Source organism: Suricata suricatta, chromosome 11, assembly GCF_006229205.1.
Source record: "Suricata suricatta isolate VVHF042 chromosome 11, meerkat_22Aug2017_6uvM2_HiC, whole genome shotgun sequence".
Taxonomy (NCBI): domain Eukaryota; kingdom Metazoa; phylum Chordata; class Mammalia; order Carnivora; family Herpestidae; genus Suricata; species Suricata suricatta.
In genome coordinates, this window is record NC_043710.1 from 20,497 (window position 1) to 34,340 (window position 13,844).

Here is a 13,844-nt window from a genome sequence, read left to right on the forward strand (position 1 = left end):
CCGCACACGCCTGTCCCAGCTTTCCCCGCGCGCAGTTCTGGCCCCGCTACCCGGCGCCGCGCACGCCGGTCCCGGCTTCCCCTGCGCGCCGAGTTAGGGCGGGGCGAGCGGGCTCCTCCTGGAGTCCGAAAGCCAAGCCTCTCCCAGCAGCCCCCCGCGGCATCCCGGGGGCGCCATGGAACCTCGGGTGGTGGCGGATGCTGTGGAGACAGGAGAGGAGGATGTGATTATGGAGGCTCTGCGCACGTACAACCGGGAGGTGAGCGAGAGCCGTGAACGTGGTACACGCAAGAAGAGGTGGGGCAGGGTGGGGCGCGAGCGCGGCGGGCGGGGCACCGAGTCCGTGAGGAGTTGCTACGGGGAGAGTGTCCGGGTGCACACCTGCTGGGCTGGTGTGGGGGGTGGGGGGCGCCATCTGTTCCCCATCTACGGAGGCCGGGTCCTGCCTGGTGTGGACCTGTGCCCCTGAACCCCTGGGTCTCTCTGCAGAACTCCCAGAGTTTCACGTTTGATGATGCCCAACAGGAGGACAGGAAGGTGGGTGCTGACCGAGGAGTAAAGGGGCAGGAATGGGAGGCCTCGGGAAAAGGGGCGTGGTGGAGCCGCTCTTCTTTCTGCCCACAGAGACTGGCAGAGCTGCTGGTCTCGGTCCTGGAGCGGGGCTTGCCATCCTCCCAACGTGTCACCTGGCTGCAGAGCATCCGCATCCTGACCAGGGACCGCAGCTGCCTAGACCCTTTCACCAGCCGCGAGAGCCTGCATGCACTTGCCTCCTATGCAGGCATCGCCTTGGAGGGGTCCGTCCCAGAGCCTCTGGACATGGACGTTGTACTCGAGTCTCTTAAGTGCCTGTGCAACCTCGTGCTCAGCAGCCCGGTGGCACAGGTGCTGGCCGCAGAAGCCCGCCTAGTGGTGAGGCTCGCAGAGCGCGTGGGGCTGTATCACAAGAGCAGCTTCCCACATGAAGTCCAGTTCTTTGACTTGCGCCTCCTCTTCCTGCTAACGGCTCTTCGCACTGATGCCCGCCAGCAGCTGTTTCAGGAGTTGCAGGGGGTGCGCCTGCTGACTGATGCCCTGGAGCTGACACTGGGAATGACCCCTGAGATGGGTCCTCCTGAGCTCCTTCCTCCCCAGGAAACTGAGCGGGCCATGGAGATCCTCAAAGTGCTCTTCAACATCACCTTTGACTCCATCAAGAGGGAGGTGGATGAGGTGAGGGCTAACCTGAGTCCATGGGTAGAGCTTAATGGTGTGGATATTTCCTAGATCTGTCTGCCTATAGGGTTACCTGCAAGTTTCTGGGCATCAGATGGGGAGAGGACAGGTGGAGCTCTTAGCTTATCGGGAGGAGGCAAGGAGATGCACGGAGATTCACATTTTGGGCAGGGAGCCTCAAAGATTTCTGAAAGAAGTGGAGGGCATATCTGGTTCTTCCAGCCGAGCAGGAGGGCTGTTTGGTGCATGGGGAGGTTGTAAGAGATTTCCCATCATGAGGCCGTGAGCATGGGGCTAGAGCACACTATGACTTATCTCAAGAGGACTTAGTGATGTTCTTGATCATGGAACTGCTCTCAGGGTGGAGTAGAAGAGGACAAGTAGAGAAGATGTGTGGTCCGTGCACATGATCCTGGAGTGGGGCTTCCTCTCACAGGAACACCTTTCTTTTTGGTCAGGAAGATGCTGCCCTTTATCGGCACCTGGGGACCATTCTGCGGCACTGTGTGATGGTCGCTGCTGCTGGGGACCGCACAGAAGAGTTTCACGGGTGAGGGTGTGGGCTCTTGAGATGGAAGGGAAGTGTATTCACGTGTCTGGACAGTGGTTCCCAGCCCTGGCTGTGGGCTTGGCTCCACCCTAGAGAGTCTTCTTTATCTGTGTGGCTGGGACCAGACATCGATGTGTCTCTACAGTACATGATCAGGATAAGAGATCTGGATCTGCAGACAGGAATGTGTCACTGGAACTTGGGATGGCATGGTATCTACAGGGCAACGTGGTTATTCATCTCTGTTCTCAGTGACCTCTGTTTAGGCAGGTTCTAGCTTTCAAGAGTGTCTGTGGTGCTTCAACCCAGACAAAGGGTGGCAGGGAGGGCATCTGCAGAGAGTGCCCCTTTCCATAGGCACTCACCCCACTGAGTGGGATAAGTGTCTGAGGTTATCCCTACTCTCAGTTCTGGCCTCTGTTGCTGGCCATCGAGTCTCTGGACACTAGTTCACATCACATGTGGCCTCTGCAGAGGGCACCAAGGATTGTACCTGGGCTGGGGGACCACACTTACCAAGCCCCTCTCCCCTGTCTGTCCTCAGCCACACAGTGAATCTCTTGGCAAATTTGCCCCTCAAGTGTCTGGATGTCCTTCTTACCCTGGAGCCACGTGAAGGTTCCCTAGAGTTCCTGGGAGTAAACATGGATGTGATTCGTGTCCTCCTCAGCTTCTTAGAAAAACGTCTGCACCAGGTGGGCAGAGGGACCTGCTGTGTGGGTGCCTCAGTGGCTCTGACTTTGCCCAGCAGCTGCGGTCCCTGCTTTTTCAGTCTACACTGGTAAGTGGAGATCAGCCTGTCAGTGTGAGTCGGCCAGTTTCTCCAGCTGCTTGGTGGTCCAGCCTGGCAGAGAACAAGACTTCTCCTCCCTGAGAAATATGGGGATCCTCACACACATACTTCAAGGTTTTCCTTTTGTTGGTTACCACGAGTTTTCAAACAAAATACTTATCTTTTAGATCTCTGTGGATCCCTTTTGAGTGCCCCTGAGAACTCCCCAGCCCTGGCTTGTGACTGTAGGACTTTAGTGTCACTGCACACAGGCAGCCCATGGGAACAAACATCTCTGAGGGCACCCACAGGCATCTTGAGCCAGAGGCTCCCTGATTCTTGGGCCTGCACACAGGACATTGGTCAGACCTCTGCCCAGCTGCTCTGGGAGCTTGCAGACATCACGCTGCCTACAGCGTGCAATGGAGTGGGATTAGGTGGACACCTCCAGAAGCCACATTGCACACAATGCTTTGAACTGGGTCACAAACGCCTGGCATTGGATGTGATGGCTATGACTGTCCGTACCACTGCTGCTGCTGGGGTTAGGGTCTAGGGAGATAACTAGGGAGGAGGCCAGGGAAGGACAGGAGCTCTCTGCTCTCTGGATCCATGAAGCCCACAGAGTAGAGATTTTCTTTTTGTGTTTTGACCACTATTTTCTGAGGACGGGTCATGTACCAGTGGTGTGCTAATACCTATGAATGCTCTGTATTTTCCATGCAACTTAGATATATAAGTGAGGAAGTGAGAGCAGATGAATTATTTGCCCCAGGTCATAGAGCATGTGAGTGCCCTTCTAAGTTAAGTTCCATTTGTGGCCCTCTTGAAATTCACATAGACACCCACTACCCACTCTTGGCCCCTCAGCTGACTAATCAGGGCAAGACCTCTTCCTGAGCACCTCCTGCCAGGACCATCTGGTATGCATGTAGCCCCCGCCCCCGACTTCACATCAGGTGGGGGTACAGCCCCAGTGACAGAGGCTCCTCTACAGACGCACAGGCTGAAAGAGAGCGTGGCCCCCGTACTGAGCGTGCTGACGGAGTGTGCCCGCGTGCACCGCCCTGCAAGGAAGTTCCTGAAGGCCCAGGTATGGGGCATAGGGGCCGGGGCGGGACCCTGCTCACAGACCCCAGCCAGTCCAGGCCCAGACTGAGGGACAGCTGCCTCCCCAGGTGCTGCCCCCACTGCGGGACGTGAGGACCCGGCCGGAGGTCGGAGACCTGTTGAGGAACAAGCTCGTTCGCCTTATGACACACCTGGATACTGATGTGAAGAGAGTGGCAGCTGAGTTCTTGTTTGTCCTGTGCTCTGAGAGTGGTGAGTGGCAGGATGTGGCCCAGAGCCTGTCCTTCCCAGCCACCGTTGCACACTGATCTCTGCCATGCTTCACAGTGCCCCGATTCATCAAGTACACGGGCTACGGAAATGCTGCTGGCCTCCTGGCTGCCAGGGGCCTCATGGCGGGGGGCCGGCCTGAGGGCCAGTATTCGGAGGACGAGGACACAGACACAGAGGAGTACAAGGAAGCCAAGGCCAGGTGTGTGCCCCTGCACCCTCGACTCTCCTCACTCAGCCTGGTTCCTGATTCCACTCCCAAATGGACTCGCAGAGTGGGTGGGACAGGATACAAATGGCTAAACTTTTAGGAGTCAGGCACTGGTCCCATCATAACCTATTTTGGTGTCAGGATATTCCGTTGACAATATGGGCTGAGTGGGGCCAGGCAGTTGGGGGACCGGGAAGTCCCAGGAGTAGGAGTTGGGTCCCTGCTGCTACTGGAAAGAGCCCTCTTGCAGCTGCCCTGCTTCCACCCACCCCATGTAGCCACCTCTGTCCTAGTGACTCACTAATGCATTCCCCACAACCCCTCCCCTGGGAAGCAGCATAAACCCAGTGACCGGGAGAGTGGAAGAAGAGCCACCCAACCCCATGGAGGGCATGACGGAGGAGCAGAAGGAACATGAGGCCATGAAGCTGGTGAACATGTTTGACAAGCTCTCCAGGTATGAGTTGCGGCGAGGAGGGGCCCACAGCTGGGAGAAGGGAAAACAGAAGCCTAAGACTCGTGTCCAGTCCTGTGACCGCCAGGAAGTAGGGTTAAAGTTGGGCTTAGGCAAGGCTGCATTACTAAGGTTGGAAACAAGAAATGCCCCAGGAAAGGATTAGACTTTAGGCTGGTATTACATGTTTCATAGATCATAAAAATCGAGACCTGGAGAAATTCAAATTCTAGAGTGTGTAAGGTCTCAAAGCCCCTGGTTAGCAGTTTGGATTCAAGCCTATTTGGCATAAGGACATAGTCAGGGGTGAACCCGACTTCTGCCCCACATGCTGTGCCCCTTCCTCACCATGCTTTCCTCACCACAGGCACAGAGTCATCCAGCCTATGGGGATGAGTCCCCGGGGTCAGCTCACATCCCTGCAGGATGCCATTTGTGAGACCATGGAAGGGCAGCTCTCCTCAGAACCTGACTCAGACCCCGACTGAGGACACCCATTCTTCTGTTCCCCCTTCAGAACTGGTGCTGCTGCCGGAGATGGCCTTGGGACTGTGACCCTGGGAAGCCATGCTTGGAGACGCTTTTCTCTTTACTTCCAAAGTTCTGTTAATGGTTTGTCTCTGGTCCAGTTTCTTATCTTTAGGACTGTGAGGGCCTTGTCCTGCTGGAACTCTGGGAACTCAACCTTGATCTCCACAGATGAGATGGTCTCGTGTGCCAAGAGGAAGTGTGCAGAGGCTGCTGCCTGGGGGCAGGAGCTGAGCATGGGCACGTGCACACACAACCATGTCCAGGGCTGGCATATTGGCCCAGAACTTCTGTGTCAGGCAAGCACTGCAGTTCACAGGAAAAGAACTTGCTAGGGCCATGTATACTAATGTCAGAAACATACTTTCAAGGTACGCTCTGCTATCTCTGTCCCCACTGAGCTCAGGACTGGTAGCCTCGTATGCATTCTTCGTCCTCGCTCAGCACTCGGCTGTAGTATCCACAGCACCCAAGCTCTCACTGGTGGTGACAGTGGAATCCTGGCCTTCCCACTGGCGTAGACAATAAATAATGAAGGAAAGTGCACCTCATAAAACTATAAGTCTGGATTTCTGTCATGTACCACAAAGCATCACTGAAACATCACCTTGGAATACAGTTTCGAGCAAAAGAGTGTGAGAAATTAATTTCGTGTTTTTTAGAATTCAGCCCTTTTGCTAGATCATCATTCATGTCGTTTGTTCTTGAGGAGGCCACCAGACCCTGAGGAGTATGTGCTAAATGTGTGGTGGGTGGGGAAACAATGCCCAAGGGAGCACACGCAGGGTGGGAGCCAGGGGTCAGGATGGTGTGCTTAGGCAGTGCTGTCGACACTTGGCCTTGGAGCAACCCAGCAGAAGGGGCCTGTGCAGGCACAGGAAGTATGGCCTGAGTACATGTCGGGCTGGGGGCCGGCCAAGGTTAGTAAGTCCTTCCACAACGTAGATGTCAATCCCAGAGGCATTATGGGGACGGCCTGGTGGGAGAGAGTGGGGATGGGGGTTGGTTAGCTGCCGGAGCAGAGTGAACATGGCATGATGCCCTGCAGCAAGGGGTGCCGGGGCTCCATGGGAAACGGTGCTAGGCCCACCTCTGGGGTGAATTCAGGGACATGTTCACCATTCTTGGGTTATTCTGATGGGAAGAATGCCCACACACCCCCAAGGTCCCCTTTCTGCAGCCACTGCCAACACCTGTATTCCCTGGAGACCAAAGAGTTCATTTCATGCCAGAAATGAATAGTTTCTTTAATTAAACATAACTCTAGTAAGGAGGCCAGCATACTAGAGGCCTCCTATTTTATTACTTGGGATTCAGGACCATGCCTTGGGAGTGACTGAGGCCACTCAGCGAGACTGTGTCTTTAACAGACAGATGCCGAGACTGCCTTTCAGGTGGAGACCTGGACACAGCTGATCCAGTTGGAGATTTCAAGTGGTCTGTTGGAGTTCAAGTGGTCAAAAGAAAGCTTTTTGCTTGCCATCCACCACAAGTTTCAGCAGATTGAAGAGTCCAATAGCAGAAAGGTGCCAGGCAGCTCTAGCACCTGTGATGGATGGTCTTTGGTGTGAGCATAACACAACTGGTTGGCGTAGAGTTCGTGACCTGGGCAGCCTCATGTTCTTCCTTAGGATGCAGGTTCCAGTTCAGCTAAAACTGTTTCCTTAGCGATGAGCATTGACTCCGTGGAACCATTTCTGGTCCCGGGAGTGACGGGGACCAGCCATCACCCTATCTGTCCCATCCATTGAGCTGGAACACAGAGAAGGGAAATCAGTCTTGTAGATCTCAGGGCCTGGGTTTGAACTATCATAAAACACAAAAGCTTTTCTGCCTCTGCTATGCTGCTGTTGAGTCAAAGTAACATGATACCAGCATGGCTAGGCAAAACTGGGTGACCAAACAGAGGGCTTCATTTAAGAAACCATGTGAGGTGCTGAAGCTCATGTGCAAGACCAGAAAACACACAGGTCGAATCTGGTAGGACTACTTCCAGAAATCCCTAGGACCACGTGACTTAGTCTTGTTGCTGTAATGGAAGCAGGACGCCAGAGCCAGGAAGCGCCCAGGCGGGTCAGACCAAGGCACCTACGGACTCTCCTCTCAACGTGTGAACTATAATACTTCAGTGCTACCTGCGTTCTCTACTTCCCTCAAATGACCGAGCAGCATAACTGATATTAAAATGAGATGAGTGACACCAGCTTACATCTTAGTCATTAGAGTCAAACTCTGGAATGGAAAGCTAGAAAAAAATGTGGCCATGATATCTACTATGTGTGGAAACAGAATAAGCCTCATATTCTCTCTTTGGTTCAACTTGGTAAGAAATCAGGCTGCAGCCAGAGGCTGGGGGCTTTTGCCACCAGAGGTGAGAGGAAGCCCTGACCCATGGCCCTGAGCCCTGAGGCAGTCACAGCTGAAGAGTAAGGCTGTCCCCAGACCTCTGCCCCATCCTCTTCGGGCAGTGTCACATGATGACCCTCTGTGAGACAAATGGACTTCAGATGCTTAATGCTGCCTCTTTTAGAAGACAGCCTCTCACACCAAGGCTACACATGCTGATTCTTAAGTGAAACTGCAATTTCTGTAACTTCACTTGTTACAGGTTTCAAACCTCAGAAGATTGTCATAGGCCAACAACTCTCACACTGATGATCTCCAGAAAGCCTCCCCAAGGTGGGCTTCAAACACAGCACACAGGCAGAGTTCAGCTCCTCAAAGTTCATCTCAGAACCACACCTTAGCCTGTAGCTGTTTGGTTCTGCTTTATTTCAGGGACAAAAGGCAATGCTGCCCTGTGATGTGAGGACAAGCCCAGTCCACTGGGACCAAGTCACAGCTCTGCCACTGGAGAGCAGGCACCTAGCATCCCTTTCTTCATATCCACACGGAGGTGATCCTGGACAGTGGCTGGTACAGGATTAACAGCCAATATTAGCTATTTCTGTCACTGCCTTATCTAAACATGGTTCCACACCAGGTGGTCCCAGACCCCAGAGCAGTGAGGGAGGCAGCCCTGGAGATGACCCTGCAGTCTGTACCTTTTCAGCTTCCTGCTGCATGAGGTCCTGCAACTCTTCTGTCCAGCCCAGAAGCTCCACCAGCCTTTCCACGCTGTGAACCATATCCCCCAGCTGGACCACATCCCTGCTGCGAGGACGCCAAGCAAAGGGCCCCACCAAGTCCCGGTTGATGAGTAGTCGGGGCACTGAGCTCCGCACGGCCTCAGACAAGCTGGCAAAAGGTTCTACCTGAAAAATTGCCCAAAAATGAGGAGCACAGTGCCCACCCTCCAAGTCCCTTAGGACACAGACTAACAGTAAGACCTTGGATACAAGGAAAATTCACCACCTATTTCTTCCCATCACACTGTCTGCTTGGTCTCCATGCTTGGACTCCTTCCTTCCCGAGCTTCCCTCTTGCTCATATCCCTGTTTCTGCCCTCCACATGTCCTGGGTTCTGTGGGTCTCCCTGCCCAGGTGCCTCTGAGCTCCAGGAACTATGACCCACCTTACCCCACCATGCACCATCTCCCAGCAGCATCTGGTCTGTCCACCCTTGCTCCCTGGAAGCCAGGACCTGGTCCCACAAAGGGCTCCTGATGTGCCCACCAGAGAAGGTGCCCCACCTTTCCACAGCCCTCACCGTCTAGACCTCCAGAGAGTCCTAACTCTGTGACTTTGGGCTTCTTCATGCTGCTTCCAAGTGAAATGTCCATTAGAAATTAGAAACAGACTATTTAATAGTACTGAGACTGGCTCATTATCTGGGAGGAAAATACTCAACTCCTGCCTTCATTGAAAAAATTTCAAATGAGTGAAAGATTTAAATGTAAGCAAAACAGTTCTTGAAGAAAGTTTAGGGTTCATAAGTAAAGGTAGGGAAGGACTTTTTAGGCCTGGTAATGAAGTCAGATAAGACAAAGGAAAATCATGACAAGTCTGACTTTCACATTATTATCTACATAAAGACACTGTGCAGAAAAATATTTTTTTTAATTCATCATCATAAACTGCAAAAATACTTACATGTGACAGTTTATATTTCTAATTGCTAAACTAATTTATAAACATTTTATATAATTTATGAATTTATATTGCTAATTTATAGATCAACTAAGAAAATAACCCAATAAAAAATGGGCAAGAGATACAAATATGCAATCCAAGGAGAACACAGTGGTCAATTTAACAGACACGTTAAATCTCCCCTCCCTCCCTCCTTCCCTCCCTCTCTTTCTCTCTCTCTCTCTCTCTCTCTCTCTCTCTCTCTCTCTCTCTCTCTCTCTCTCTCTGTCACACACACATTTATTTCTAACCGATCAGATGGATTAAAAAAAAAAACAGGTAATGTTTGCTATTGGTGAGGATGTGGGAAAATGGCCCACATCTTTTGGTGGCAATGTAATTAGTGTATCTTTCTGAAAAGCGATTTCTCAATATTTGCTACAAAAGTACTCACATGAATGTGCAAACGTGTGTACATGTGGTTATTCACTACATCATTATTTTTAATATAAAATCTTATTTTTGTTGCCCATCAACAGTTTCTTAAATACATTTTGTCATCCATCTGTCATTCCTATCTTAAAACTCTTAGGGCCGGGGGGGCAGCTGGGTGGCTCAGTCAGCTGAGCATCCAACTCTTAATTTCAGCTCAGGTCATAATCTCATGGTTCGTGGGTTCGAGCCCTGTGTCAGGCTCTGCACTGAGCATGGAACCTGTCTGAGATTCATTCTCTCTCTCTCCCTCCCTCCTTGTGCCCCTGTCCCACTTGCATATACTCTCGTTCCCTAAAGTAAAAAAAAAAAAAAAAAAATCTAAAAAAAAAAAAACAAACCTTGGGGCTGGGTGTGTTCTAGAATTCAGAATATTTCACGTTTTAGAAAATGCCACATGATTTATATACCATATATTATGTCACACCTCTGACATCCAGAGGGGTGGTCCATAACCAAGTGCATTAATAATTCCTCCACGCAGCATGTAAGATAAAGTCTGAGCCACACCACAGATTGCTCAGTGCTTATAGACAAGCACTCTGCTTTGGGACTCCCAACTGGGACCTCATATCCTCATTCGTCAGGGACACTAGAGGCACTAATAAGCTAGGTCTCTGTATACAGTGGTGCCGCATTTCTGGTTAAGATCACCACATCTGTGCAGCGCAGAAGACTGTGAAGACACAGCAAACCATTCGCAGTGGTGGTAGAGTTGAAGAGATTCTTTAATTCACTCTGCATGTCTACATAATGTGTAAATTTTTAAAAAACAAGCATGTGAAACTTTTATAATCAGAGAGAAAGGCTATTTTCATTTCACTTAAAAAATAGAGGAGGGCTGGTGGCCCCAGTGTCCATCACTAGTGGGCAGCACAGGCAGCCAGACTCAGCACTACGCACTGCTCAGTGTGGGCATCATGGTCTGTCCATGCTCTGGGCTCTTCCATCTGCACTGCGCCCCCCAGGTCATACCTTTGCTCCTTCCTGGACTCCAGACACAGGAATCCACCCACTTGCCACCCACATCCACTCGACAGCCCAAAACAGCCCTCAAACCAATGTGCCCGAGGCCAAGATGCCCCAGCTTCCCCACTAGGCTTCTCAGTTTCAGGAAACCAGCTCCATCCTTGCAGCCACTTGGGTCACAACCCTGGAGCCCTGGGGGAGGTCCACAGTCTCCTGGGCACCAATGCCCTCTACAGCATTATCTGGCCAGCCACCATCACCACCTGGACTGCCACCTACAGGGCCTCTACTGGCTCTCCCCACCACCTCACCATGCACCATGGTGCACTCATGACACAGCACTCACAGGATCAGGAGGTCAGACCTTCGTCACCACTGGCCACGGGCACTGTCTACTGCCAGATACCCTCAGCTGACACCTGCATCTCCTTCAGGACTCAGCTCTGGAGTCACCTTCCTGTCTCAGCCATGCAAACCAACCACGCTGATATCATGAACAGTTCACAACCCTTCTGAGCCTTCCTGTCACACTTGTTATTTCTCCATGTGCCATCACCTAAAATTGTGTCACTTGTTTATGCATCTTACTGTGTCTGTCCAAAGCACTGGAACAGGATCTAGCACACAGCAGGCACACCACTCTAGGCCTCCATGGTTGACCCAGGCCCTGAGTACAGGCTGTTCTGGCCCTTCTGCCCCTTGCTGCCTACATTCATTTGGGTAAGAGCTCATTGCAGGGTCTCATTTCTTGCTCTTGATTCCTTTACAAAGTTTCTGAGTTCCAGATACAGAAGTAGAATAGCTTCTGGAATGTGTCCATGGGTGTCTCCCAAGCACCTCAAACACACATGTGCAGAACAGAGCTCGGAACACTCCCCTTAAATTCCTCCTTGCCAACAAATGCCCCGAGCACCCATAGACAGCCAGACCACTCCCTCTCCTGTCCCTGGTCCAGCCAGTCCCTCTCCCTACTCTCTCACAGTCACATGATCTGTGCCCACAGCCCTGCCTTCTTGAGGACTAGCCTCCTGAACATCTTGCTTCAATCCCCATCCCCATTCACCAATGGTCTCTCTGACCCAAGGGGCACGAACTATGTCCCTGGTCTAATCCTTTCAAGTCCATCACTGCTTCTAGCACATAACTGGCCTCTGTGATGTGGCCTGGAAGGTCTGTCCCACTCTACCTGTCCACACCCCTCCCTTCTCCCTTCCCCTCACATGCTATGCCTCACCCACACTGATAGTACCTCCAAAGCTGAGCATCCTCCCTCCTCCTCATTCTGCCCAGGCTTCCACTCCCTAGGCCAGGAGTACCTCTGCTTCTCACCTTCTGAAGTTAGGATGCCAGGGGGTTCTGAGAGAATCTGGAGCCACCCCCACCAGCCCCACCTCTTCTACCCTGTCTTTCCAGCCTCTTCCCCGCACCCTCAGCCCACTGGGTCTGCTGACAAACCTCCAGGGAGGTCCCAAGGATGAGCAGCAGATCTGCCATGGGGAAATCAACCACATGCAGCAAGAATCTCTGGGGCAGTGTCTCCCCAAAGAATACGATGTCAGGCTTCACAATGCCAGTGCAGACTGGACAGCGGGGGATCCTGTCCACCATCACGTCAACCTGTGTAACACAAATAGAAAATGGACCAAGGAGGATGTCACAACACACTTTAAAAGATAGCTCTTAAGGTGTCTGAGTGGCTCAGCTGGTTAAGCGTCCAACTCTTTTTTTCAGCTCAGGTCATTATCTTATAGTTTGTGAATTTGAGCCCCTCATCAGGCTCTGTGCTCACAGTGTGGACCCTGCTTGGGATTCTCTCTCTCTCTCTCTCTCTCTCTCTCTCTCTCTCTGCCCCTCCCCCAGTCACATGTACTCTCTCTCTCTCTCTCAAATAGATAAACTTAAAACAAATAAGTAAAAGATAGCTCTTAATAAAGAGGGAAAAACAAAGAGAGGCAAGCCAAGAAACAGATTCTTGACTATAGAGAACACACTGATGGTTACCAGCCAGGAAGAGTTTGAGAGATGAGCTAATAGAGATGGGCATTAAGGAGGGGATTTGTTTTCAGCAACAAGTGATGTATAGAAGTGTTGAATCACTATACTGCACACCTGAAACGAATATAACACTGTGCGTTACCTAACTGGGATTTAAGTAAAAACTTAAAGGAAAAAAAAAAGGAATCAAGACAGTGGTGCTAGTGAAGGACAACAGAAACCCTAGAAGCAGACTCTCATAAGCACAGTCAACTGATCTTTGACAAAGGAGGAAATCTTTCCTCCTCAACAAAGAGCTGAGCATTATGAAAATTAATACAGGTACACCTTGCTAATGTCGACTCAGGAGGCTGGAAGGACCCATATCACTCACCATCAATCACACAAAGTGTCAACTATAGACCCAACAGAAGAACCCTCAACAGAGAGAACCATCAATGGCAGGCCCCAACCAAAGAAGAAGTACACCACCTCTCCTATATCAAATCAACCATCCCAGCCACTCAGCAAGCAAGACACCATCATCTCCATGACCTCATTCTCCAGTCCTTCCAAACCCCCTCCCTCCTCTCCATCAAATAATGTCCCTCTCCTTTGTTGGCTGGACTTGCCTACAGTCTTGTCATAGCTTGCTTGTCCCAAATAGCAATTTTCTAGTATTCCTGAATAAACCCATTTCACTGGTAAAATAACCGGCAGGTCTATTTTTAAGGAAAACATTACTAGGTGTCAAATGTGGGATGCAGGCCGGACCCACAAAACCCATGCCCCCTCCCCAACTCTGCCCAGCGACTGAGGCTAGTGAGCAAACACACCGGTGCCAGCACCCTCAGCGCCAGCTGGGCTCACTGCTTTCTCACCGACCCTGGGGACTGAGTGTAAGTTTTCTCCTGGATTTGTGCTTCACTCTCTGTTTTGAGCTCTCCAGGCTTTGTTCAGGACCTGCTTTAAGGCTTTGTCCTTTCAGAGAGTACTCTTTTGGCCTTTGTCTGACTCCTTTCTAGAGCCTGGCCGTTTCTACTGGGGCTGTGCTGTTCAGGAATTTTCCTCTTTGCTCCAGAGAAAAGCCTCTGGAAAATGGGATCCCAGTGATCAAAATGCTTTCAGGGCGCCTCTGAACCCACTCTTCTGGGAGCCCAGCTCCCAGTGTTTAATAAGCACTTTGGCCCCTCCTAGGGTGCACTCTTAACTAAATGGACTGATTTAACCAAAAGCAATTTACAACTTCAATGGCCATTATGGGGAACTTCCGAGCTCCCCAAATTTACTTTTCTCACAACTGATTTTGAACAGCAGTGGCTCTAAA

The 13,844-nt window shown here is 51.3% G+C and overlaps 2 protein-coding genes across 9 annotated transcripts in view; one reads left to right on the plus strand and one right to left on the minus strand.

Annotated features, from left to right (window-relative positions):
• Window positions 1–18: 18 nt before the first annotated feature.
• RIC8A (RIC8 guanine nucleotide exchange factor A) lies at window positions 19–5,705 on the plus strand. Of its 2 annotated transcripts, none has more exons than XM_029915077.1 (10): window positions 19–259; window positions 490–537; window positions 625–1,212; window positions 1,674–1,765; window positions 2,310–2,460; window positions 3,535–3,630; window positions 3,716–3,860; window positions 3,936–4,080; window positions 4,424–4,546; window positions 4,911–5,705. In XM_029915077.1, exons 1-10 carry the CDS (start codon window positions 176–178, stop codon window positions 5,029–5,031), a joined length of 1,593 nt encoding a protein of 530 aa, XP_029770937.1. In that variant the 5' UTR covers window positions 19–175; the 3' UTR covers window positions 5,032–5,705. The 2 variants fall into 2 exon arrangements, with proteins under 2 accessions (XP_029770937.1, XP_029770938.1); XM_029915078.1 differs by having other exon boundaries at window positions 4,427–4,546.
• A 591-nt stretch (window positions 5,706–6,296) lies between these two features.
• The window catches only part of SIRT3 (sirtuin 3), an 18,549-nt gene continuing 11,001 nt past the window's right edge, over window positions 6,297–13,844 (minus strand). For 5 of the 7 annotated variants that reach the window (XM_029915086.1, XM_029915085.1, XM_029915081.1 and 2 more), the window contains 3 exons: window positions 11,999–12,160; window positions 8,116–8,325; window positions 6,298–6,823 (listed from right to left, as the gene is read on the minus strand). In XM_029915086.1, coding sequence (XP_029770946.1) covers window positions 6,803–6,823; window positions 8,116–8,325; window positions 11,999–12,160 — 393 coding nt within the window. In that variant the 3' untranslated portion in view covers window positions 6,298–6,802. Of the gene's footprint in view, window positions 6,824–8,115; window positions 8,326–11,998; window positions 12,161–13,844 lie in introns of all 7 variants that reach the window. The other 2 variants (XM_029915080.1, XM_029915083.1) reach the window with 2 other exon arrangements.

Excerpts from the sequence above, each read along its gene's own strand:
- RIC8A (XM_029915077.1), top strand. The coding sequence starts at position 176 with ATGGAACCTCGGGTGGTGGCGGATGCTGTGGAGACAGGAGAGGAGGAT. Across the intron at positions 2,461-3,534 it reads TAGAAAAACGTCTGCACCAG|ACGCACAGGCTGAAAGAGAG; the intron begins GTGGGCAGAGGG and ends GCTCCTCTACAG. Across the intron at positions 3,861-3,935 it reads TGTCCTGTGCTCTGAGAGTG|TGCCCCGATTCATCAAGTAC; the intron begins GTGAGTGGCAGG and ends CATGCTTCACAG.